The sequence below is a fragment of the Mirounga angustirostris genome, unplaced genomic scaffold, assembly GCF_029215605.1.
Source record: "Mirounga angustirostris isolate CCGP_5_RB_7025 unplaced genomic scaffold, mMirAng1.0.hap1 SCAF_18, whole genome shotgun sequence".
NCBI classification, from domain to species: Eukaryota; Metazoa; Chordata; class Mammalia; order Carnivora; family Phocidae; genus Mirounga; species Mirounga angustirostris.
In genome coordinates this window covers 474,186-498,082 of record NW_026991726.1, presented here as the reverse complement: position 1 = coordinate 498,082, position 23,897 = coordinate 474,186, and the positions used below count along the sequence as shown (strand labels likewise).

General features: G+C 57.1%; 1 protein-coding gene across 4 annotated transcripts in view; it reads right to left on the bottom strand.

The window, feature by feature from the left end:
* The window catches only part of LOC135363104 (TBC1 domain family member 22A-like), a 97,231-nt gene that overhangs the window by 68,411 nt on the left and 4,923 nt on the right, over positions 1-23,897 (bottom strand). For 2 of the 4 annotated variants that reach the window (XM_064583794.1, XM_064583791.1), the window contains exons 2-4: positions 12,650-12,706; positions 11,324-11,664; positions 5,969-6,145 (exon numbers count right to left, since the gene is read on the bottom strand). In XM_064583794.1, the coding sequence (XP_064439864.1) occupies positions 5,969-6,145; positions 11,324-11,501 (355 nt within the window). In that variant the 5' untranslated portion in view covers positions 11,502-11,664; positions 12,650-12,706. Of the gene's footprint in view, positions 1-5,968; positions 6,146-11,323; positions 11,978-12,649; positions 13,248-23,897 lie in introns of those variants that run through there. The other 2 variants (XM_064583792.1, XM_064583793.1) reach the window with 2 other exon arrangements.

Here is a 23,897-nt window from a genome sequence, read left to right as displayed (position 1 = left end):
CCAAGGGTCTCTGTGATCCTTTGATCCTTCCATCGACCTCCTTGGGAAGCTCTGTCCTGTCCTCTTCCTTGTCTCCTCCCTCTTCTGAGACCCTTCCGTGGCTTCCCCCTCCCCCACTTGCCAGGGTCGCCCTCACCAGGATTCCCCATGCCCCTTGGCTGGGCGCCCGCATCCCACACTGAGCCCCATGAGCCCAGCGCCTTCTGCAAGGCCTGTGCGCTCCCTCTGGGGTCACTTGGCATCTCCCCTTACAGCGACCTGCATCGTCCTGTGCTGAGTCTCCTCTGAGCAGTCTGTGAGGCCGGCCTGTGCCCGTGTCACCGGAACAGAAGCGAGAGTCCAGAACGTCCAGACGACCCGCTCCCAGTCCCAGCGTGTGGAGCCTGGGCCAAGGATGGTCCACGAGCAGAGGAGGACTCGGACCCAGGGAGCCTGAGGGAGGATGTGGCACATTGAGCCCATAGGACGAGAGTGAGCAATGTGGGGGCCTGGTGCTCAGACTTGCTGGGAGACCACATTGCACTGACTCTGTCCACAGGCCTGGAGGTTTTCAGGGTATCCACCCTCCCATGCTGCAGGCTGGCAGTGACTGGCAGGGGAGGAGGCACCTGGTACAGGATACACCCTCAGGCAGAGAGGAGGGGGCAGGCGCTCCCCCAGCAGCTGGAGGAACTCGGGATAGCCACTTTCCCAGGCTGCAGCCTGGCAGTGGCTGGCAGGAGAGGAGGCACCTGGTGTGAGAGAGAGCCCTCAGGCAGAGAGGAGGGGGCAGGCGCTCCCCGAGCAGCTGAAGGAACTCGGGGTAGCCACCCTCCCACCCTCCCAGGCTGCAGGCTGGCAGTGACTGGCAGGGGAGGAGGCACACCTCGTGCAGGAGAGAGCCCTCAGGCAGAGAGGAGGGGGCAGGCTCTCCCCCAGCAGCAGGTGCACTGGGTCGGGCTGAGGGGGCATCATTGGACAGCAGTGCCTGCAGCTGGGGTCTCCACACAGACCCCCTCCTCAGCCTCAGCACAAGCTTGTCCGGATGACCTTTGTCCCCCAAACACAAAGTCTGACCCAGGACCCCCCTCAAGCCCTGACTCCCAATCCTTTCTACTCAACTCAAGTGACAAGAAATGGCCAATAGTTTAGGTGGTGTTGGGTGCACAGGGACATTTGCTTCTCTGGCCCATGCTGTAATGTTGCTGGCATTTTAAAGATCTCAGGGCTTTGATTCAAAAACGGCAGGATGCCGGGGACCCCAGACAGCTTCCTGGAAACCTGCCTCTGGGCCTTGCAGCCCTCCCATCCCACCAGCACTCAGAATCCCACCAGCTGCTCAGAATCCCTCCAAGCCACAGACCCACAGTCTTGAGTCCTCAGATGGCCCAGGCGACGTGCCTTCAAAAAGTGATCCCGGTGGGGCTGCAGGACACACTGCGGATTCCAGCAAATCCCCCTCCCAGAAAGTGAGGGTACCACTGGACAAACTGTCCAAAACCAGCCAGGTCAGGGTTCCAGGAAGACACCAGAGGCACAGGAGTAACTGAGGAGCATCTGAAGGCCAGGTAGGGACAGTGAGAACCTCTGGTGTTTTTGCCTAGGGGCAGCTCCGGTCCCCCTAAACCCTCAGTGGAATGGCTTTACTGGGGCATTGGGGGAGAACCATGCCTGGAGGACCCGTGGCTCCACTGTCCAAGGTCGCCGACTTGATCAGTGCACAGGTGGGGAAAACCGGCCACACCCCGAAGAATTTCTAGAAACAGTAGCCATCTCAGTGGTAGCTGACCTGGGAGGTCAACCTTTCAGCTGCCTGAGGTGAGATCGAGCCACAGACCAGCACACTAGCCAGAAATGGAAGAAGGAGAACCAGTTCTTCATTTCATAGTTTCTAAGTCACCAGTTTGTTCCTACGGTTAGTATATTTTGCATCCTGGGAAATCTCTGCCTGTCTAAGGTCTTGAAACTGTTCTCCTCATGTTCTGTGCTGGAGAGGTTCTTGCAAAATCTCTGGTTTATAGGTAAAAATCATCTGGAATTGACTTTGGTTGGCACACCCATGCTGGGAAAAGGATGAAGCTTCCCCAAAATACTAAAAAAAGAACTCCCGTATGATCCCACTATCAGGTAGACCTTTTCAGCAAATAAAGTCAGTTTCTCGAAGTAAGATCTGCATTCTCCCACCCAATCTCCCTGAGGAGGGGCGGCCACCCTTAGCGACCCTCCCCTTGAGGCAGGTGCCTCCCTGGACAAGGGGCTACCCCAGGGCTGGAAGGTCTCCACGGCAGCACATCCAATGTCCTGATACTAGGAGGCAGAGTACAGCACCAGGCCAGTGAGGGTCAGGACACACTACCCCGAATATGGCACCTTGGCAAAATAAATACAGAAGCTAAAAGAACTTTTGCATAGAGCAAAGCAAGAAGGTCTCTCTGACCCCCAGCCATCAGCCCTTTTTCCCTTAAGCAGGTCAGAAGACTGCCATGTGGAACTTTCTCGCCCCGGACCACAGAGATGACGTGCTTATCACCAGAGTCAAGGAATTTAGGACCACGGGGTCTATACACACACACCTGGTTCAACTAACCCTTATCTTCCTAGTTACTTCTTTACCGTTTACGAGCCCTAGTCCAAACCCCTGCGTCTGTCAATTCTTCACACACTTACTGCTTCTTTGTCTAAAAGTTAGAAGAGCTGTCTGCTCCAGTCACCTCTGCTGGTCTTCATGGTCTTGTGAGGCTCCCACCAAAGCAACCAATACATTTTGCTTGCTTTTCTCCTGTTCATCTGTCTTTGTCAATTTCCAGACTCAGCCGGGGACCTTAACAGGGTTGAGGAAATCTTTTTCCTCTCTTGCAGCTCTGCGGGGCAGGGGGTGGGGAGTCAGGAAAACCCATCCCATGTTCCTGGCTTTGGTTAAAACCGACCTCTGCTGGGAAGCAGCATAGGACTGTGCACGGCTGGGGGAGCCAGAGAGAGGTACGTGGAACATGTAGGAGCTCCCTGACCCCCGGCCGGGGGACTTGGCCCCAGTGACAAGTCCAGGGTGTGATTATGAATATTATAATGGAAGCATCCTGAACATCAGACCTTCCCCACTCCAGGCTTCATGATTGCTGCTCATTGTAGTTGCTACTGTTGGCTTAGTGACTTTTCTGAACTCACTTTGTCAAGTCTGTATTCTTTGCTGTGTGTGGCCACTGAATCCCTGTGCTGTTAACTCAGTGGTCAGCCAGTGGCTGGGCAGAGAGGTCACCCCTGTTTCTGAGCTATGGGCTACAGACTGGAAGTCCCCACAACCTCCTCTTCAGGTTTGAATAATCTGCTCCAGTGGCTCATGGAACTCAGAGAAACATGTTACTTACTAGATGACCAGTTCATTAAAAGGACAGAACTCAGAGCCAGGCAGCTGGAATCGATGAGCAGGGCAAGGTGTGTAGAAGAAGCTCGGGGCTCCCCCGCTCTCTGAGTTAAAGATGCCTTTGCCCACCTCCACTCTGACCTTCGTCTGTACTTCCTAACTGATGACGTCCTTCCTTCGGGCTCATCTGTTAACTCAAGTGACAGACCTGGTGGGCACCAAAATGACTCCTCAAGTAATAACGACTGCTGATGTCCTGGTGATCCTTGGGCACAGCCATGAATCTCAGCTTCTTCATGATGGGGTGCAGCCCAGCAGCTGTGGATCCCACAGGTCCTCCAGGGGCAGCCCAGCAGCTGTGGGTCCCACAGGTCCTCTCGGGGACAGCCCAGCAGCTGAGGGTCCCACGGGTCCTCTGGGGACAGCACCTTAATGGGCTTATGGTCCAGCAAGTACCTGTTCAGGTGGCTCTCATTGTGCCACACAGCCTCAATCCCAGTGGCCAGGTTGACCCCCATTGCCTGGTGACAGGCTAAGGTCAGTTGGTCCTCTACCACCGACCCCGCAAAAAAGGTCCTCATGTAATAAAAGTCGCCCTTGTCCCTGGGGATGTGTGCCTGGGACTGTGGCCAATGCTTGTAGCTGAAGTCCTTGCGGGCTGCCTGGTAGAAACCGGGGTGCAGGGTGCCGAAGAGGGGGGACAGGATCTCCATACTCACGTGGTCGCAGAACTTCATGTCCACCTCTGTGCATACCAGGTAGTCCACCTCACGGAGGAAGTGTGGAATTATTCTTAGAAAATATATTGTAAGCCCTCAGGAGTGATTGTGGAAGCAGCTGAAAGGTCAACAGCGTTCCTGTTCTCAGACTATTGAACGCAAGGGCCCAGTAGGAGCAGGATCCCATGATCCCCAGGGGCAGGGCACAGGTTAGGAGCTAGGAAAGAATGTAACCCTCAGGTCCCCTTTCTGCACCTGGTGCTTGCTAGCACAAACATCCTGCTTTTCCCTTATCCCATGACTGCCTCCCTGAGTGCCTGCCCCTAGGGGAGGGTGCAGGACTGCTTTACCGCTTCAGGATACTTGCCATCCCTTTGTCCTCCTCTCCCACGCTTTGAGGCAACTGCCCTTGCTTTTCTGATAAAAAAATGAAATAAAAGCAGAGGCAGCCCTGCATGGTCACTCAGCTGCTGGGCTGCCCCCCATCATGAAGAAGCTGAGATTCATGGCTGCCCAAGAATCACACATGTTTCTCTGAGTTCCATGAGCCACTGGAGCAGATTAGCCAAACCTGAAGAGGAGGTTGTGGGGACTTCCAACTCATGGCAGGTGGGGACAGAACCTTCAGGGGGTCAGCCAGGGGAGGGGACCTGCAGGGTTTGCCCGGGAGCTCAGCACAGGGGGAGTGTTCCTGGCTCCAACATGCTGACTGTGGGGCTGCATGGGTCACAGGGTCACCTACCCTAACCCTAACCCGTTCTTGCAACTTTCTTCTACATTTGAAATTACACCAAAATAAAAGGTTTAAGACGTCACGTGCATCGTCATGTGCGTGATCTGACCCCAGCGCCCTCAGCAGCTCAGCGTTAAGAGAACGAGAGGCCTCCCTTCCTGTCCCTGGAAGAAGACACCTGGAATCACGCGAAGGAGGGAAAGCAGGCCTGGGGAAGAGGAGAGCGACACATTTTTACCGCACATCCTCTGCTGCCGCGTGACTGTCTTACGTGTGCGTGAGCAAATCAATCAGGAAAATGAAAACGCAGAAACTCGCGGGAAGGAACCCTTCTGCACCCACAAGGGGAGCAGCATCCTCAGGGACGCGGCCTATCCTTCAGCTCCATGCTCACTCCGCCTCCGCCCGCCTCCCTGCTGGGCAGCCCAGCCGCGTGCCTCACGCGCCACCTGCTGGCGGAGCGGGGCACTGCTGCCGAGGCGCGCCAGCCCTCCGTGCCACCCTGGCACCCACCCTCCACCATGCGTGATCTCGTGACCGCGGCCACATCCCACCTTCCGGAGAGCCCCCGCAGCCAGCAAGATGCCCGATGCAGCGTGGCACTCCGCAAAGATGAGACGTACCGAGGAAAGGACGCGGCTTCGAGGGGAAGCCCAGCAAATGGACTTGGAGGCGAGCACCTGCCTCAGAGCCTGGTGGCAGAGCGGCCCCGCGGCCATGGTGACCCCCGAGAACCACACTGCTGACTGTACGGCCCCCTGCTGGCCCGCCCACCACAGCCCCGCCTGGGCTCCCGCGGTGTTCACGGCCTATCCCACACTTTACACCAAGGAAGGTGTAAAGTCAGCAGCACTCAGGACCCTGGTCACCAGCTCTTTGTCCCCACGAAGACTCTGAAAAGCAGGGACACCAAGCTGGCCAGTCCTGTGGAGCAAACCAGTTCAGCCCCAAGAAGCCAAAGGAGTTCAATCGGAGCATTAAAAAATAGAACAGAACAGAAAATACCGGATCAATGGCCCCGGAAGCCCATGACCAACACACAGCTGAAGTAAACCTCAAGGACAAACGGCTCATCTCTGTGACTCGCGCAGGCCGGCACAAACACATCGCCCTCTGACAAAGTAAACCACACGTGGGGGCGCAGGTGCACGTGCCCTCCGCCAGCGGGGGACTCACCGAGGTCTGTGTTCGGGCCGGCAAGGAGCTGCTTGAACTTGTCGAGCCGGGAGGCCTCTCGTTCACTTAACGCTGAGCTGCTGAGGGCGCTGGGGTCAGACGTGCCACCCACGGCGGCCGCCACCGAGTGTGGGAGAGACTGGGACCGCTGCAGAGGAGCAGTGTCGCCGGCGCTATCTGCGGAGAGAGCGCGCAGGGGGTGAGGATGGCCTCCTGGACCCCCCCCCACGGCCCTGTTCCCCAGTAAGAAGGCTCCCACCCGCGCCACCTGCCCTTCGGGAACGCCACCGTGCCACAGCCATCCCCTCCTCCCCTAACCGGCCAGTGCAGACCCGCGTGACCGGGGCAATAAAGTGAAACTAGTGAACACCCAAGAAGCCCACTGGCCTTATTGGTAGAGCGTTACTCCCTGGGAAAACAGACATGCCTCACACAAAAGCAAAACGACAACCAGAAAACTCCAGACCCCCCCGGCTCCCCCACTGCTAGCAGGCCTGCCCAGGTGACACAACCCAAGGATCTGCTGGTGCCTGTGGGGCTCACCTGGGCCTGAGCACAGAAGGAAGCCACCGAGCCACACGTGGAGGAGCATGAAGCCCACAAAGGCACTGCACCCCTTGGATCTCCCCAAGCCCCATGAGGGAGGCGGGCAGGGACCATCACCAAGAGAAAGCACAGGAAGCTAGAGCGCATGCAAGCAGGGGAGGGGCAGCAGGTTGCAGGCCTGCCCAGCACCCCCCGCCCCAGGGCACCACCTACCACCACGCACAAAGGCCCACCGACGGGGACACACAGGGCCGAAGTGAAACCGTGCGTTAAATCCAGGAACCCGGACCAGGAAGAGCCACAGAAAAGAGCCCAAGGCCCAACACCCACTCAGAAAGAGCCACCAGGGACCAACGAGGGGCCCACAGGAACAGGCAGCACCAGGCTGTACACCCCCAGGTCTAAATACCCTTGAATGGTCACATCTCCCAGAACTGAAATTTAAAGTAGAGGAAAAAACCAACTCCAGGAGATGGGGCGGGAACCAAACAAAGTGAAGAAAACATGCCGGCTCCTGGCCGCCGCTGTCAGACTCCCACCGACCCCCTTCTTCCCGCAGAGCTGACTCATTACCCTAAAATCGCGGCCCGGAAAGGCTTCACACAGAAACCCTCAGGCTACAGAGGAGCAGTGTCTGGCCCAGTTAAGCTTCCAGAAAAGCCTGGAGAGGTGGGCGTCGAGGTGAGGGCAAGTCCCAGCCCCTCCGCAGGGCTGACCCCTCGCTTGGAGGAGGTGTCCCCACCGGCCTGCCCTCCGGGAGGCCCAGGGCAGCGATGCTCAGACCCCCTCCTCCCCGCCCTCGGAATCTGCCACTCTGCTGTGCGTCATGATTCCTCAGGAAAGACGATGGGCGGGGGGAGGGATTCCCCGTTCTAACGCGGAACCAAACGTGCTGAGTTTTACTTCTCCACCATCTTAGAGAGCATCCCTGTGATCTACTCCGACATGTAAGGACCACGTCGTCCTGAGCAGAGCACACATCCGGTCCCCCTCTAAGATGGGACAGGCAGGGTTTGCAAGGCACAGTGATGCCCCCTGCCCCCCGAGGAAGCAGGAAGGTCAACAGCAGGTCTCCCTGCTACTGTAAGTGGAAAACACATCAGTGTCCCCCTCCGGGGCAGCCAGTGTCCACCCAGGACCCACTTGCATCTCAGTCCCCATCAGCGATGGACAGTCCTCCCCAGCCACGCCCACTGAGCCCTTCGCAGCCAAAGGCGCAGGCTCCCCATTACGCCAGTGGCACCCTAGACCAAGCAAAGGGCATCTGACTTCAGATACAAAGGTACAGATACCTCAGACGCTGATTAAGAAAGTCAGGACAGTCGAAAGGTAAGCAGGAGGCGCGGGGAAGGCCAGCCGGAGACCCCTGCTGCAGCATCCCGGAACTTTCAGGCTGTCATCTACCCAGGGCTGAAGGCCAAAGGCGAGGGCAGCCAGCAGGCCCTGTGGACGCTGCGTGGGGTGACGTGAGCTCCCACGGTGGCGCACCATAAAGGGACAGGCACCGACACAATGCCGGAAGTGGGAAGGGCAGGCAGCACTCTGATCAGACTGGGCCCCGTGAAACACAGCGTCCAGGCCCCAGAAACACAACTCCGCTCCGAGGAGCACCGTCACATGAAATGGCACTCACAGGTCCCTCACCTCAACAGAGGCCTGGCCTGGCCCTGGGCCGTGGGGCCGGTGCAGGGACAAGAGTGGGGCAGAACATGGAGGAGGGGAGAGCCCGCGGTCACCAGGCCCTGAAGACACCTCAGTTTAGCTCAGCAACATTCACGTAATGACACAGGACCCCAAAGGGAAACAAAGGTAATGGGACATGGTCCCTGCCTTGGGGGAACTTGCAAACCACGTAGATGAGGTGTGCAGTCAGCCAGCCCAGCCCACCCGGCACCTCCCCTCGGCTGGGATGGCCCTACCTCCTAAGTCTGGAGCCTCACCCTACGGGTAACCTTAGAGACATCACCTCCTCCCTGAAGCCTTCCCTGACACGTCCTGGCCCTCCTCAACAAGACTGAACTGGGACTTCTACCCGTGGGTGCTTCTGGGTCCTGTCCATCACTCCAAGGCTCCATTCCACCCAGGGAGGTGAAAGACTCAGATCCTTGTGTTTCCCCACTAGACTGCCTGCCAGTCAACACATCTGCGCCGGGCCCAGCCCAGTAAGAATGAGGGCTGACGTGGTCGTCTTAGCGCCAACACCGAGTAAGCCATCCCCACGACTAACAGCCCACCAAGGGAACTGAACACAGGCCCACGAGTTCTGCGCACCACTGCCAGCCACCCGTGGGGTCGGCTCCCTGAGAGGCCACCTCGGGCTCCAGAGCGGCCCTCCCCTCCTTGGCATTGTGCACGGTCGGGCCAGAGAGTCCCCTGGGGGCCAGGCACCCTGGTCTCTGCCCACTTCATGCCAGGAGCACACACTCCCTGCCCCAGATGTTAACAGGAAAGGTCCTAAAACAGGACCTCATGTCCCCTGGGGGCGGCATCACCAGCGAAGAGGCCCTGCTCTCTGTGGGGAGGTCAGCAGCTAGCAGCAGGCCCTGGCCTCAGACGCCCTGGACTTGAACCCTACCCCACCGCTCAGCATGCTGGACGAGCCACGTGACCTCCCTATACCTCCCCCGTAAGCTCTCTCCTAGACTGGCTGCAAAGTCAGAGGGATCTGTTCACGATGAGGGCCCGAGACAGTCTCTGCCCCACAGTAAGCGATGGACAAACACTAGCTGCTATCATGAAATGAACTGCTCACAAAAAGCCTGCTCAGAAAGCAAAGCAAAGATGGTTGATGCGCAAGCGGGTGGAGGCAGAGGCAAACACAGTAATCGGCCCCTTCCCCAGCATGAGCCGCTTGGGGCATCCTTCACCTGGCTTTTACAGGAGGAGGCCACCCCAAGGCTCCCCACCCTGGCAGGATGCAGCCCAACTGCATACCTGGCCATGGGCTGAATGCTGTGAGGCCCCGAAGTCCGTATGCGCAAGTCCTTCCCCAGACGGGACGGTGTTAGGAAGAAGGGCCTCAGGTTTAGAGGAAGTCAGGAGGGTGGGGTCCCCTGATGGGATCGGTGCTCCTGAGGAGTCACGAGACAGTCTGTTTCCCCTCTCTAGTCTCCCCCATGTTGGGATACTGTGAGAAGGCAGCTGTCTGCGCCCCGAAGAGAGCCAGGACCCAACCGTGTTGGCCGCCTGACCTGACTTCCAGCCTCCAGAACGAGGAGACCTAACTTTCTGCTGCTCATGCACCATCGGCCTGTGGTGCTCTTCGCAGCAGCCCCACGGCCTGAGAGAACAGGAGCCTGCCTGCTCAGCCGAGATGGGCCCCCACCTCTACGGGTGCTGAGGCCCGCCCCCCAGCAACTGCTCAGATGGCAGGTGTCACAGAGGCTCTACCCAGGCCCCAGAGGCGTGGGGCACAGCAGAGGGCAGAGGAATCCGGGGCGCCTGCCAAATTGAACAGGCACCCAGGCTGAGGGCACTGCCCGGCCGGGGCGCGCAGGCGGTAATCGGCATAGGATGCGTCAGTCTCGGGGAACCCCGACCCACTCGCAGAAGCCCTAACCAGATTTTCATTTTTAAACTCAAATACTTTGAAGTTCAGCCTATTTTGGAGAAAAACAGTTCAGATTCCAATATGAAAACTGGTCAAAGGAACTAATTCACAGCGTTCTCACCCACGAAGACGTGTGATGTTCCAAACATTAGTCAGCTCCCGGGACGGGTTTCTGAAAACTAGACAGGGGGATGAACGCCAGCTCCGTGGTCCCAGCAGGGCAAGCTGAGGCTGCCCGATGCCCTCTTCTCTCCTCTGTAAACAAGGGGCAGTCCCCCTGACCCCCAGAGACCCTGGGAGAGGGAGGCCGTGAGTCCGCCGCGGTGCAGGCCGGCCCCTCTGCCACCAGCTCCCCACGCCTCACTGCCTCACCTCACTGATGCTCGTGTCACCTTCTCAGGAGGGCATCTGGACGCTCTGACTGAAGATTACGCCCCAGGTCCAGGCTGCTGTCGCCACCTCCCACCTCTGTCTCGACCCAGGGCGCTTGTCTCCTCCCCGCACGATTCAGGCCTCCTTACTGACCCAACGTGTAGGTCGGTGCTTGTCCCCCTCACCAGAACACACACTCCAGGCCAGGGACTTCCTGGGGGCACCCCAAGCCCTAAGAGTCTGGCCCATCACAGAGGCTCATCAAACACTGGGTTGTTTTACATCATAGACACCCCCAAAAACAAAAAGCAAAGCTACTGAGAGCCGTCTCCAGAAAGGCTACTGAGCACCAGGCACGGGGTACAAGACATGCGCTGATCGCATCCTTGAGTTTATGACCTGGAGGCAGTCATTCCACACCCCAGACTCTGCCCCCTACAGACTCTGAGCCACGTGCAGGTGTCCCGGCGGGGGAGGGGTGTCATTGGAAGCTGCCGGAGGAGGTGCAGCCTCTGAACGTGCAGTTGGCCTGGCCCCTGAGCTGGAAATGCCCCCCTGGGACAACCGGGGCACACTCAGAAGGGAGACACAGTCCCCTGGGGCCTGGTGCTCACTGTGGGCCTCTCACAGCCAGGCCACGAAAGCCACACAGCACACCCTCCACCCGGAGGAGAGAAAGAAGCACTCAGCTGGGGACACAAAGAAAAGTCTACGGCTTCTCCTGCCTGGGAAGGCCTGTGGGCACGTGGATCACAACCCCAAGGTCTTCCAAGGGCACGAGCTCCTGTGGCAAAGAGGACGGAACGCCCGCTAACCTCCCGCACCGAGAGGCCTCCAGCCCCTCTCCCTCGCAGCACTGCACGTCATCTCCTCGCGCCCCCGCCCACCTGCAGGACAGGATGTGTGGCTCTCGCTGACGGACTTCACCAGCCGGAGGTCACCGCTCGGGACTGAAGGAGGCTCTGCGGAAGGCTGTGGCTCCTGCTCGGGGCCCGGCGCCTCCTGCGGCTTGCGGCGCTCCTGCCGCTGGCTGTGGTTGCGCAGGACGCGGTGGGCCGTCTCCATGACCACGTCGGTGTTCAGGCTCTCGGCTGCCACGGCCAGGAGCCCGTCATCGTCCTCGCCGGCATCCCAGGCGTCGCTGGTGTTGCTCCCAAACTCCGGGAAGGTGCTGATGCTCTTGGCCTTCACAGGTGTGGCGGGCACCTTCGGCGCGCCCTTGAGCAAGCTGCAAAGCAAAGGCAGACTTCAGCTGTCCCCTCGGAGGCTGGAGCGGACTCACCCCACGACCGGTCAGAAAGGAGCCCTTGGATGAAAGGTGCACATTCAAGCTTCCAGTGTCAACTGAGCTGAGGGTGAAGAGCAAGCACAACCCAAAGAGGCATCCGAGAGAGGACTCCTGGGGCACCCAGGGGGCTCAGTCGGTTAAATGTCTGCCTTCGGCTCAGGCTGTGATCCCGGGGTCCTGGGATCGAGGCCCACATCCGACTCCCTGCTTGGTGGGGAGTCTGCTTCTCCCTCGCCCCCCTCCCTACCCCCCCCACTCTTGTGCCCTCGCTCTTTCTCAAATAAATAATCCTAAAAAAAAAACAGAAGAGGACTCCTAGGATTCGGGCGCAGGAAGGAGAGGCTCTCGAGGGGCAGTACCGCTGAGCAGTCTCTGCTCAGTGACAGAAGCCACTCAGGAGGAACCCCAGCACCGCAGTCACGGCATTCACAGGGAGTCCCCAAACCTCACACGGGCCAGTGCCCGCAAACCTAAGGCAGCAGTGGGGGCGGCGGGGGCAGGAGCGGCTGTCCTTCGGCGTGCAGACGCGACACAGCACCACTAGGGCAAGAGCCCCCGCGGGGGGCCCAGTGACACCCGCCAGCACGGGCGGGGGGTCACACCAGCCCCCTGCATGGCTCTGGTGGAGGAGCCAGACACAGGGGCAGAGCGTGCAGTGGAGGGCAAGGGAAGTGAGCTGACCACCGAGAACAGGCCCGGGGCCAGGACCTCCCGTCAGCTAAGGGGGTGCCAGCTTCGTGCTCTCCTCCACTTTGGGCTGGGCTTCCTCCTCTGCCCTTGTCCGGAGGACCAGTCGTGCGAGGCCCTGACGCGTGTCTGCTCGAGGGAAGACCACGCTGCTCCCCTCAGGACCCCGAGGAGGCCGGCGGGTCACCAGGACGCCCAGGCGCGTGCGTGATGCAGCATGACCACAGGCCTCACTTACGTGCCGTGTAACAGTGGGTCGAAGGGGGGGTGCTGGGCGCCGTACACATGCTGGATGCTGTTTAAAAAGAAAGGAAAACCGATTAGCTTCTCTCCAGCTTCCTCAAGAGCCCACACTAACTCGGGAAAAGGACCAGTTCCCAGTAACCTACACGCCTGAGCAGCAACTCTCCCTCAGCTGCCACGGGTCCCGAGGGCCCGTCTGGAAGGGATGAATGGCGCCACACAGGTCCACGCCACACACACAACGGGGCATTCAGCCTGCCGGGCAAATGGGCCTCAGCCCGGGGAGCCGCAGCCCTGACCGCATCGGCAGGGCCTCAGGCGCCGCTGCCGACGAGGCTGCTGGGAGCTGGGAGCCACTCAGCATCGCCCAGTTCCAGCAGCCTCTGCTCCCGGACCGTGTGCCAGCGGCAGGACTACGAACTAATGCTGAAATGCCCGTCTGGAAATTCCCATCTGCTGCCATTTCATCAAAAACAGAATGCAGAATCACGAAAAGAAGATAAATGTGTTTTTTAAAGACTTAATGATTTTATTATAAAAGTTTTCTGGGGGCGCCCGGGGGGCTGAGTCGGTTAAGCGTCTGCCTTCAGGTCAGGTCATGATCCCAGGGTCCTGGGATCGAGCCCCACATTGAGCTCCCTGCTCCGCGGGAAGCCTGCTTCTCCCTCTCCCACTGCTGCTCCCCCACTCGTGCCCTCTCTCTCTCTCTCTCTCTCTCTCTCTCTCCCTCTCTAATAAGTAAAATCTTTTTAAAAAAGATAAAAATTAAATTTAAAAATAAAGTCTTCTGTTCATCAGAGTAAACTTGGAAAACAGATGGAAACAAAACAGCCCCCGTGGCAGACACCAGGGCGGTCCACTGAGTGGCCGCACCCGCACCCCTTCCTCGGCGGGGGCGTCCAGCCAGGGGAGGCCCTGTGACCCAGCGCAGCTCAGTCACCAGCAGTGTGGGCCCTTCCTCATCTGCCTGGAACACACATGTGAGGCCTAGAGGTTCCCCAGCCTCATGCCACCATGAGAAATGAGCAGGAGATATCAACCACCCGAGAACGCGGGCACGGCAGGAAGATGAGAAAGAGCACGGGTCTCGGGGGCACTGCAGCCCTGCCAACACCTTCATCTTAGCCCAGCACCAGAACTATAAGACAGCAAGTGTGTATTATAAGCCAATAGGGTTATGCTGATTTGTTACAGCAGCAGCAGAAAACCAAAAGAGAACAGAATGGTGAAAGACAGGTGACAAAGCCATCCTCTTGGCTTATGGAAGCTTAAAGGTCTCTGTGGTTAAGTCAACCTCACTTTTATGCGTTACACGGGGCTCTCCTTTGAGGACTCTACTTAAAAAGGCCCACCCCCAACTGTCTTAGTCCATCCCGGCTGCTATAACAAAAATACCACGCATGTGGCAGCTTATAAACAAAGACATTTATTCCCCACAGTTCTGGAGGCTGGACGTCCAAGATCAAGGTGCTGGCAGATTTGGTATCTGGTGAGGGCCTCAGCTGGTGCCTTCTGCTGCGTCCCCACCCAGCGGAAGAGGCAGGGAAGCTCTCTGGGGTCTCTTTTATAAAGGCTCCAATCCCACCATGGGGGACTCTGGCCTCAGGACCTCCTCACCCCCTCAAAACCCCCACCTCCTAACACCCTCAGTCTGGTGGGTAGGGCTTCCTGTGAGTTTTGGGAGCGCACGAACATTCAGCCCAGCCGACTTACTGAGATGGCATAAATCTCCAACTGTGTCCTAGTTCCACGCTTGTGTGGTTTTATTTTTTACCCTTGAGTATTGAGTCACCTAGAATTTATTTTATTTTGCTACAGACTGTAGAAAACATTTTTTTCTTTTGACAGAGAGAGAGAGAGCGATAGCAGGAACACAAGCAGTGGGAGTGGGAGAAGGAGGCTCCCCGCCGAGCAGGGAGCCCGATGTGGGGCTCGATCCCAGGACCCTGATATCATGACCTGAGCCGAAGGCAGACGCTTAAGGATTGAGCCACCCAGGCGCCTGCAGAAAACTTTTTTAAAAAATAATCCACTGCTCCAATGACATTGGTTAAAAACCTATCCTATTCCCTACTGGTTTGCGGACACTGTCTTCAATACGCAGGAGATTACTCTATGCTGGGGCATTTTTTCAGTTTTCCATTCATTCCTCCATGTCTGTGCCTGTGACACAACATTTTAATTACAGAAAATGTTCCCTTTTATATCCTAAAATGTTTCAGCAAAATTTAACGGACATTCGATAGCCCCCACATTGCGACGGGGTTATGAGGAGTACGAGGCAGGCAAAGACAAGCACACTGGACTCCAAACTCGCACGAACCTTTAAGTTTACCTACAAAAATAAAAAAAATGAATTGGCATTTATAATGTTCTTGGACAACAAAAACATGGTAAACTGGAATATTATTCAGTGAAATAGTCATCAGCTAAAAAATAAAGTGCTAGCTCACGCTGTAACACGGAAGAACCTTGAAACCATCACGCTACGCGTGGGAAGCCAGTCATGAAAAAACACCTATTCTGGGGCGCCGGGGTGGCTCAGCCGTTGGGTGTCTGCCTTCGGCTCAGGTCCTGATCCCGGGGTCCTGGGATCGAGCCCCACGTCGGGCTCCCTGCTCCGAGGGAGGCCTGCTTCTCCCTCTCCCACTCCCCCTGCTTGTTCCTGCTCTCACTAACACTCCCTCTCTGTCAAACAAATAAAAATCTTAAAAAAAAAAACACCTATTCTATGATCTCACTGACATGAAATGTCTAGAAGGGAGACAGAAGGGAGACTAGTGGTTGCCTGGGTGGAGGATGGGAGACTGGGGTGACAGCAGAAGACTACAGGGCTTCTTCCTGAGGGGACAAACATATTCTAACGTTGACTGTGGCGACGGATACACCGCAGTACCACTGACTTTCACCCCTTAAATGAGGGAATGGTGTTGTACGTGAATTTTAATGGGTGAACTATTATTATATGTGAGTCTCAATGAAGATGTAAGTTTTTAAAGGCAGCACAGTTTCCACCTGGTTCTCTTGGGTTCTCCCTTGGAACCCAGCCACCAGGCTTTGAAGAAGCCCACATGTAAGCACTAGAACCAACAGCTTCAAGGGGGTGTCCCAGCTGATGACGGCCGGCATCAACCTCGACAGGCGTGAGTCACCAGCCTTCTTCTGATTTCCCTCCCAGCCTCTGAACCTTCCCAGTGACACCATGGAAAAGAGACCAGTCTGACCCACAGAATCCAGGAGGGTTTGGGGGTTTGTTGTCATTGTTTGAAAGAAAGAATATCAGCCCACGGAGGTCATGCACAACCCCTCTGTCGTGGTCCCTTTCCAGAAATCTCTTGGAGGCTTCCCCGACCTTGGTAGGTTTCCTGTTTTAAGAAGCAAAGGGCCTGGGTAATTGCTCTAGGCTTTAGCTTCCTCGTCTTGGAAATGGGAATAAGAACGTGTAAGAAATGAGACAGCCATAAATGGCAGCAGCTTGACTACCGCCAAGTGACCTACAGACAGCATTCACCGGTACTATGCACCTACCTTGCTGGCTTGCACCCTTCCCTTATGTCTCAGTACACGAATAGGGCTCAAAACCAGCAGGCAGTGGGCCTCTGCCCTCTATGTGCAAGGCATTTCCATGGGTCTTGCAGTGTTACCACAAGCTGCAGGCCCCTTGCCTCCCAGGAAAGCGCCAGTGCATTAATTCTTCATGGGCACACCACTTGTGTTTATTGAGCAGAAAATGTTCCAGCAAAGTTCAAGCTCAGACTAAAAGGCATCTCATTTTATCTTATTAAAATTGCATTTTTATCTGGTCTTGCATAGCCAAAAAGAAAAACAGGCTTCATCTAAAGCCATTTTAAAAGAATAAGTAGCACATCATGAAATCTTTCTTTAAAAAATATGTTCACCAATAAACTTTTTAATGAATTGTACTGCTTAAAAACACCACAGTAACTCATTGCTTTAAAGAGGACCCCAGTGATTCCTCACAAAAAGCAGATACACACGACATAATGCCACTTCTAGGCACACGCCATGAAAACCCCTTGTGTAAGGACGCAGAAGGCAGGTTCAGCGATGTCGCTAACGCTAAAAAGAAAAAAAAAAATTAAGAAAAACTTTTATCCATCATCAACTGAAGAATGAATTCACATTATCCCTTTGTCCACTATCAACTGAGTTCCAACTGAGTTCCAACAAACTGGAACATACACCTATAATGGAATACTAACTACAATAAAAACGAAGGAACTACAAGAACCAAGATCGGTGAACTTACAAGCCTACCACTGAAGAGTAACTTGAATATGCACAGTATGATGTCATCTATAAAAAGTTTTTAAAACGAGAAAATGAAACTATCTACCGTGTCAGATACATACATGGTGGTCAAAACTCCCAGCTCATGATGGTGATGAAAACAAACGGAGAATAGGATGGGAGCGGAGGGCTGGGGGTGGAGGGGACTCTGGGGCTGGGAAGAGGATGCAACGGCTTCAACTCCAAATAGCCAAAGTGCGCAAACAGTCCCGAGGCCCATCGGTGGGTGACCAGGCACACGCCGGAATATACTGTCAGCTTCCAACAAGGAATGAAGGGCTGACAGCCGCTCCCACGTGGATGAAGCCTGGAAACATCACGCGCAGCGAAAGGAACCAGTCACGAAGACCACATTCATATGATCCCACACGCACGAATAAGCACATGTCCAGAATAAGCAAGTCTACAGAAACAGAAAGCAGATGAGTGGCAGCCAGGGGCTGGGGAGGAGGGACTGGGGAGTCACGGCTGGTGAGGCAAATGCTCTAAAATTGACTATGGTGATGATCGTCCAACTCCACAGACTAAAAATACTGAACTGTACACTTTAAGTGAGTGAAATAGAGGACAGGTAAATGACGTCTCCACAAAGATGCTGAAAGGAAGGGAGGAAAGGGGGAGGGAGGGAGGGAGGGAGGCGGAGAGGCGGAAGAAGCAGGAGGGTCTCCTCCCTGACCGGGTGTCCGGGAAGGTGGCTGTGCCGTGGGGGGCGAAGGCTGGAGCAAGGCAGCCCTTCTGCACCAGCCACCCGGCTGACCTTTAAACAGGTCCGAGTCTACCTCTGCAGCCCCGAATGACAGAAGTCCCTAATGCCACCAGCCCAGAACAAAACATTTTAGTAGCTTCAAGTGAAGATGACAGACATGATATCACCCCTGAACTAAGACCACGAAACTTCAGAAGGATTCACTGGTTATCAGCAGGCCAACAGTGGGGACCACAGCTACATTTTCTGGGCGGGCGGGTCTCCATCCTGTATATAGTATACGTAGTGTATAGCGTTAGCGACCACACAACTGGGTGGCCGGGAAGGACTCTCAGATGGAAGAACAAATGCACGAGAACTCACGATGAGTCATGGACCCAACCCTGTGGCCCCACAGAGGTTCCCATCCAGCTGAGAGGGAGGCGCCCAGACCAAGGACCGCACCCCACAGGGCAGCCCAGGGACAGGCAGGTGGAGAGATGCCCCCCAGGATGGCGCCCGGAAGAGGACCCCCCGACAATAGCCCCTGAGTTCTCAACAGAGCACACCCCTCCTGCATGAGGCACAGGGAGTCACCCCTGCAACGCCCCCACCAGGAAGGGGAAGGCAGGCGACAGAGACAGTAAAGCTGAGATTCACCACAAGCAGGAGGTGGGAGCGAGGGGCGCCCCCAGGCAGAGGAGGTCACAGGTGAGGACAGGCTGGAGACACGGGTCAGCTGGGGGAGGCCCACAGAAGAGAGACGGGGACCCCTGAACAATCACCGCTGGCTCCTCAGGACTCTGCTCCACCACCTTTACAACTCGGGCAGGGAAAGTATAATAAAAACCAGAATCTAAGGCTGTCTGAGTGCCCACTTGTGGATGGCCAAGTGCTCAAGCCTGGTCCCCCTTGGAGAGCACCCTTCATTCGGCAGACACTGGCTGAGCACCTGCTGCAGGCAGCGGCACCGGAGCTGGAGAGACGCCAGGGAGCCAGGGACACAGGGACAACCCCTGCCCGCCCCCGGCTCCCACGATGGCAGGCGATCATCTGAACACAGGTGAGCAGAGCAGCGGGAGAAGCAAGAGGGCGATTCTCTCCCGCGTGTCCTGGCAAACATGTCTCTGGTCTAACTAGGACGCCCCACCACCAAGGCCCTGGCTCGGCAACAAAACTGACGAGCCAGGAACCAGGATGGCTCTCTGTTCCTCAGTGAAAGGCTGGAGTAGCAGGGCTGCTTTCAGCCCTGAGACAGTGAAGCGTGAGAGGAAGGGAAAGTACGGAAAAGAAGTGTCCTAAGCACCTAAAAGGAAACCAAGAACCTATGCCGGCAATTAGGATGAAGTGCTCGCCCGCAGCTCGGGCGCGGGGCATCAGTGGGCAGGTCGGGAGCCCCCGCCGCGGCCACCACCTCCCCAGCCACCAGCCTCCCCGGCCGGGCTCACAAACCATGCTGCGCCCCCTCTGCGCTCAACATGCTTTTCTGAAATATGAACTCAATTGGCGACTGATTTACCATTAGGCTCGCTCTAACACACAGCGATGTTCCCCAGGTTTATAAAATATTCAGAAGTAAGTTTTCCAAGGAAATTAACTTTAGAGGGCTTCAGAGGAAAATGCGTGAAACACCACTATCACCACAGCAAACAATTCCATCGTCCCTCCACCCACAGCAGAGTCTGGAGCTCTCGGCCCCCGCGGAGCCAGCTGCAGGCACACGTGGCCCCACGGACCCAGACCGGAGCACCTCTCGAGCTGTCCCAGCAATGACACCCGCGCCACCCCACCCGGCACTGCCGCTCAGCCTGTCCCACACACTCTTGGCCGTCCAGTGCCCCCACAGGGCCAGAGCTCCCCGTGAAAGGGACAGGATTTGTCTCCTGTCATGCTCCTTGGGGCCCCCAGAACCCAGCAGAGACTCGGGCAGTTGTTGAGTCGATCAGCAGGTTGCTCCATGGACAGTCTCTTGGAATAGATCTTGGAAATGAGCATGTTTACAAAAAAGTGCTCCTCCACATGAGAAGAGGAACGTGTGAACTCACAGATACAGGGGACAGGCTGGTGGCTGCCTGATGTGGGGGGAGTCAGGCAAAAGGGTGAAGGTGGGCAGGAGGCACAAACTTAAATAAGTCCTGGGGAAGTGATGTGGGCAGCACGGTGACTACAGTTAGTAACACGGTGTCGCAGACTTGACCGCAGCTGACAGAGAAGACCTCACAAGTTCTCACCAGAAGAAAAGCAATCTGAACCTTGTGTGGTGGTGGAGGTTAAGGACAGGCTGTGGTGATCATCTCACAAGATATACACGTATCAAATCATTACACTGTCGCCCAAAACTCCTACAATGTTCTATGTCCACGAGACCTCAACCCAGACAAAAGTGATGGGTGTGTATTATGGAAAACAGAAGATACGATGAGTAGGAAGAAAGGAGGCTTTGGAATCAGCAGGGAAAGTGTACAGCGTGGTGGCCAGCCACCCCCAAGTCCCACCTTCCCACAATCCTCCTGCCCTCGTCTGGCCTCCAGACGCACCTCGTCCAGCCCTCCCGACCTTGCTCTCCATCCCCCCATGCCACCGCACCCCCTTTCCTGCCGGCCTGTCCAGGGGCTCCTCAGACTGTTCTACACATTCCTGACCTCCACACCCCACAGCCGAGGCCCCAGCCCTGCCTTCTTCCCACTTCACGGGAAACCACGCGCTTTCCTGATGCTCCTGACCGTCTCTAGGTAAAGGGTTCTCAAACCGCTGCCTCTGGGGCACCACTGGCAACTCAGCCACACGCTCCCCACCTCACATTAACGGGTCCACTACGGAAGTCAGCTCCGCCCCAGTTGCGACACCTCATGCCCACTTCTCACAGTGTCCAGCCCCGGGACAACCCCCACGGATCAGGCAGAAGACTAACGAGCGCACCCTGCCTCCTGCACCCCCCCACGCCCCTCTGCCACCAGCAGCTCCTGGCCCTCCTGGGCCGCCAACGTCTGTGGCGTCAAAACCCACCTGCTATCCCCACCACCCTGGATTGGGGCTCGGTCTCTCCTCCTGCCCAGGTCACCAACTCCCTCCATGACCTAATCTCCATGAATGGCAATCCAGGAGCCCAAGGGCCCCCCTCCCCTCCTCCCTGAAGCAGGCCACCCGCATTCAGCCAATCTCCACGTCCTCCTAAACCCTGAACCACTTCTCACAGCTCCACCCTCCCCTCTGTCACTGTCCCACGCGGCTGCCTCTGGTTCTGGTCTCGGCTCTGCCAGTCGGGGGACAGCTTCACTCCCCAGCTCAAAGTCTGCAAGGTCTTCCTGTCGCCCTTGGGGAACAACTGGAACCCTCCCTGTTCCTCTCCCGCCCCTCCCCTCACCAACACCCCCGCTTGGGGCCAGCGCTGGCCTCCAGCCCACCCCGTCTGAACGCCCAGCCCCCTCGGTCAGGTCCCTGCTAGCCACGCTCTTCTCTCCTGCTCACCTTTTCCTCGGCTGGGCCTTCATGCAGCCACTCGGCTGCCACACAGGCCAGCCCCGGGCCCTGTCTACAGAACACCCCCACAACTAAGTACGGACCTATAGGAACGGACGGTCCTTCAAGGTCCAGTTTGAGGTCACCCCCACCCTCCTCCACCAGCATCTCCCGTCCCTCGCCCACGCTGCCCCACGAACTGGGAGCGCCCCCCAGACTGCCCTGCAGGGGCCCAGGCCAGCAAACTTTAGGGCCTGTTGTGCACACAGAAGGCATCCAATAAATGCTTGAGACATTTAATGCTTCTTCGTTATACAAATATTTGAATGATTGAGCCTTTTACACGTGAAGGAGTTAAGTTCCACAGGACAGAGCACACTCTCTCAGAACCCAACAGGAGAGCGCCCTCTGATCAGCTCCTGCATTTCCCTGGCCTGACCCATCCCAACTGAGCCACTGAAAATCAGGCCGGTCTCTGAATCCACATTTGGTCTGGAAATAAAATGCCACACAGCTCTAGTGAGTGGTTTGGGAACAGAAAACTAATCCAAGAAAGAGCACAATCCTAAAGAGAAAACAAAACGGGGCCCAGAGCCACGCCATGGCGGCCCGACCCGAGGCACTACCAGCTCGCCCGGCAGACGTCCCGGCAGACGGCTACCGTCGGCGGAGACAGGCCTATGTGCTCCTTCCCCACCCCATCAAACTGCCCAGCGCCCCCGACAGGAGGAGGAAAATGCTTTTCTCCTCCCAGAGCCGGCCTGAATTCTGAAAGCAGCGTGGCCAGTGGCCCCCTTTAGATCCCCACGCCGACAGCCCAACACATCGTCCCACCAACTGGCTGGCCTCAGCCCCTGCAAACAAGTTCACTGGAAAAACTAGAGAACCCCGTGTATCAACACCCTCAAACGGACTGCCCCCTGCCTCCAATGTTCACAGTGGCGCCGAGGGACCCGTCCCCTTTCCAAGACCCTGCCCTTTGCCCTGCTCTCCACGCACATCATGCCCAGTGCCCCGTGACATTCCCAGTCACCCTGCGGAGGGCTTTCCGTGAAGGATCAGGAGCTCATCCAGAAGACAGGAATTAAGCGCTGTTTGTCTCCCCTGGGCATAAGCCTTAGAGCCAGCAAGGCTTATTCTTTTAGTTTAGTACAAAGGTTCACTGAAAGAAGGGTCATTTCAAAACTGGAGCAAGGTATACGCGGGAACAGGTGCAGAGCTGCTCCACGGCACATTTGAGAAGCGTATCGAGGGGGGCTGCCCACGAGCAGCATGGCCAAGCTCAAGTGCAGAGGCTGTGTGAGAAGGAAGACAGCAGGCGACAGACATGCCAGCCGGGGCAGTGGGCACACACCAGCGCCGGCGAACTGCAGACCCCCAGAGGATGGATGCCAGGACGGGCAAGAACACCCAGGAGGGTCCCCAGGGAACAGAGCTAATGCCGTCGGGGACCCAGAAGTGTCCAGCTCTGCCCTGAACTAGCATGCCTGGGCTCAGAGGCGGCTCACTCGCTTAGGAGCCGCGGGCCTGGGACAGACGCAAGCTCGGCAGCACCGTCTGGGCACACGGGAGCACACTCGGGCAGGGCTGCCACAGGGCCTGGTGCGCGGGCTCCCCGGCCGGCTGTGCGAGCCCCGGCAACAGCATCTGCAGCCCTTAATTCACGTGACTGCAGGCGGTCCACACTGTTCTAACCACTGACGACCACGGGCACCCACCTCTGTGAACCTCAGCACTCAGGCTGGAATTGCCATGGTAACCCCCAGAAAAGAGGAAACAGCATTTCAGAATGGTGGAACACAAAGACTAGGGATACTCAAAATGAAAGTCCCCCAAGCCCAGGGCCCCACAGACGGGAAGAACCCAGGCTGCCCCATTCCCTCTGGGCCTCCCAACCCCTCCGCCTCTGGCCTGTGGAGGGAATATCAGGGTGAAATTAGAAGAAGCTGTTCCTCTCCTCCTGAAGAACCCCCACGCTGTGCAAATCCGAGCGCACGAGAACCGCGTTCCTGACCCCCAGGCCAGAGGAGCCGGGCGAGGGCCGAGCCCAGGGGCCAGCAGTGGGAGCCAGCTCTGCCACCCACCCACAGCCCAGGCTTCCGGGTCTGCAAACCCCCGGCCGTAGGGAGGGCCGACGGCGCGGCGCGTGTCAGGACCCCGGCAGGAGAGAAGCAGTCTCGAGCGTACAGTGTCACAACAAGGCCCACGGTGCCTCGTCCGGGGTGTGGCACAAAACCCTGCCCCAGGACGTCTGTCCGCAGCCTCGCTCGGCATTGTCTGCGCTCCCAGGGCCCGGCACAGGGCCATCCCGACACCCGGCTGTCTGCAGGACCCCCCTGGCGGACCCGTGCTGCACCCCGAAGGGCCTGCAGGGCCAGACTCCAAACTGCACACGTCTGAGCACCAGGAAGCTGAGGAGCGGTTAGAGACAGAGCTGCTGGAGAGGCCGGGGCGGGGCGGGTGTCCCATACTGGCCCCGGTCACTGCGCCACCGTCCTCCTCCGTGCTGCACGCAGGCAGGGCTGGCCCAGGGCAGTCTGGGGAACAGAGAAACAGACATAGGCTCCCAGGGCACTTTGACTTGTTCCCACCCATGACCTCCGACCATGTCTTCACAGCCCTCGGGGAATGGAATACTTGCCCCTGCTCTCAGTTTAAAAAAAAAAAAAAAAGTTTAATCAAAATCATCAGGGATTTATTTATTTTAATCATTTCTGTCCTCACTTAAGATTAACCCCTAAGAGTCTAGACTTGCTACATTAGACAAATATGTAAAAGAGAAAAAACA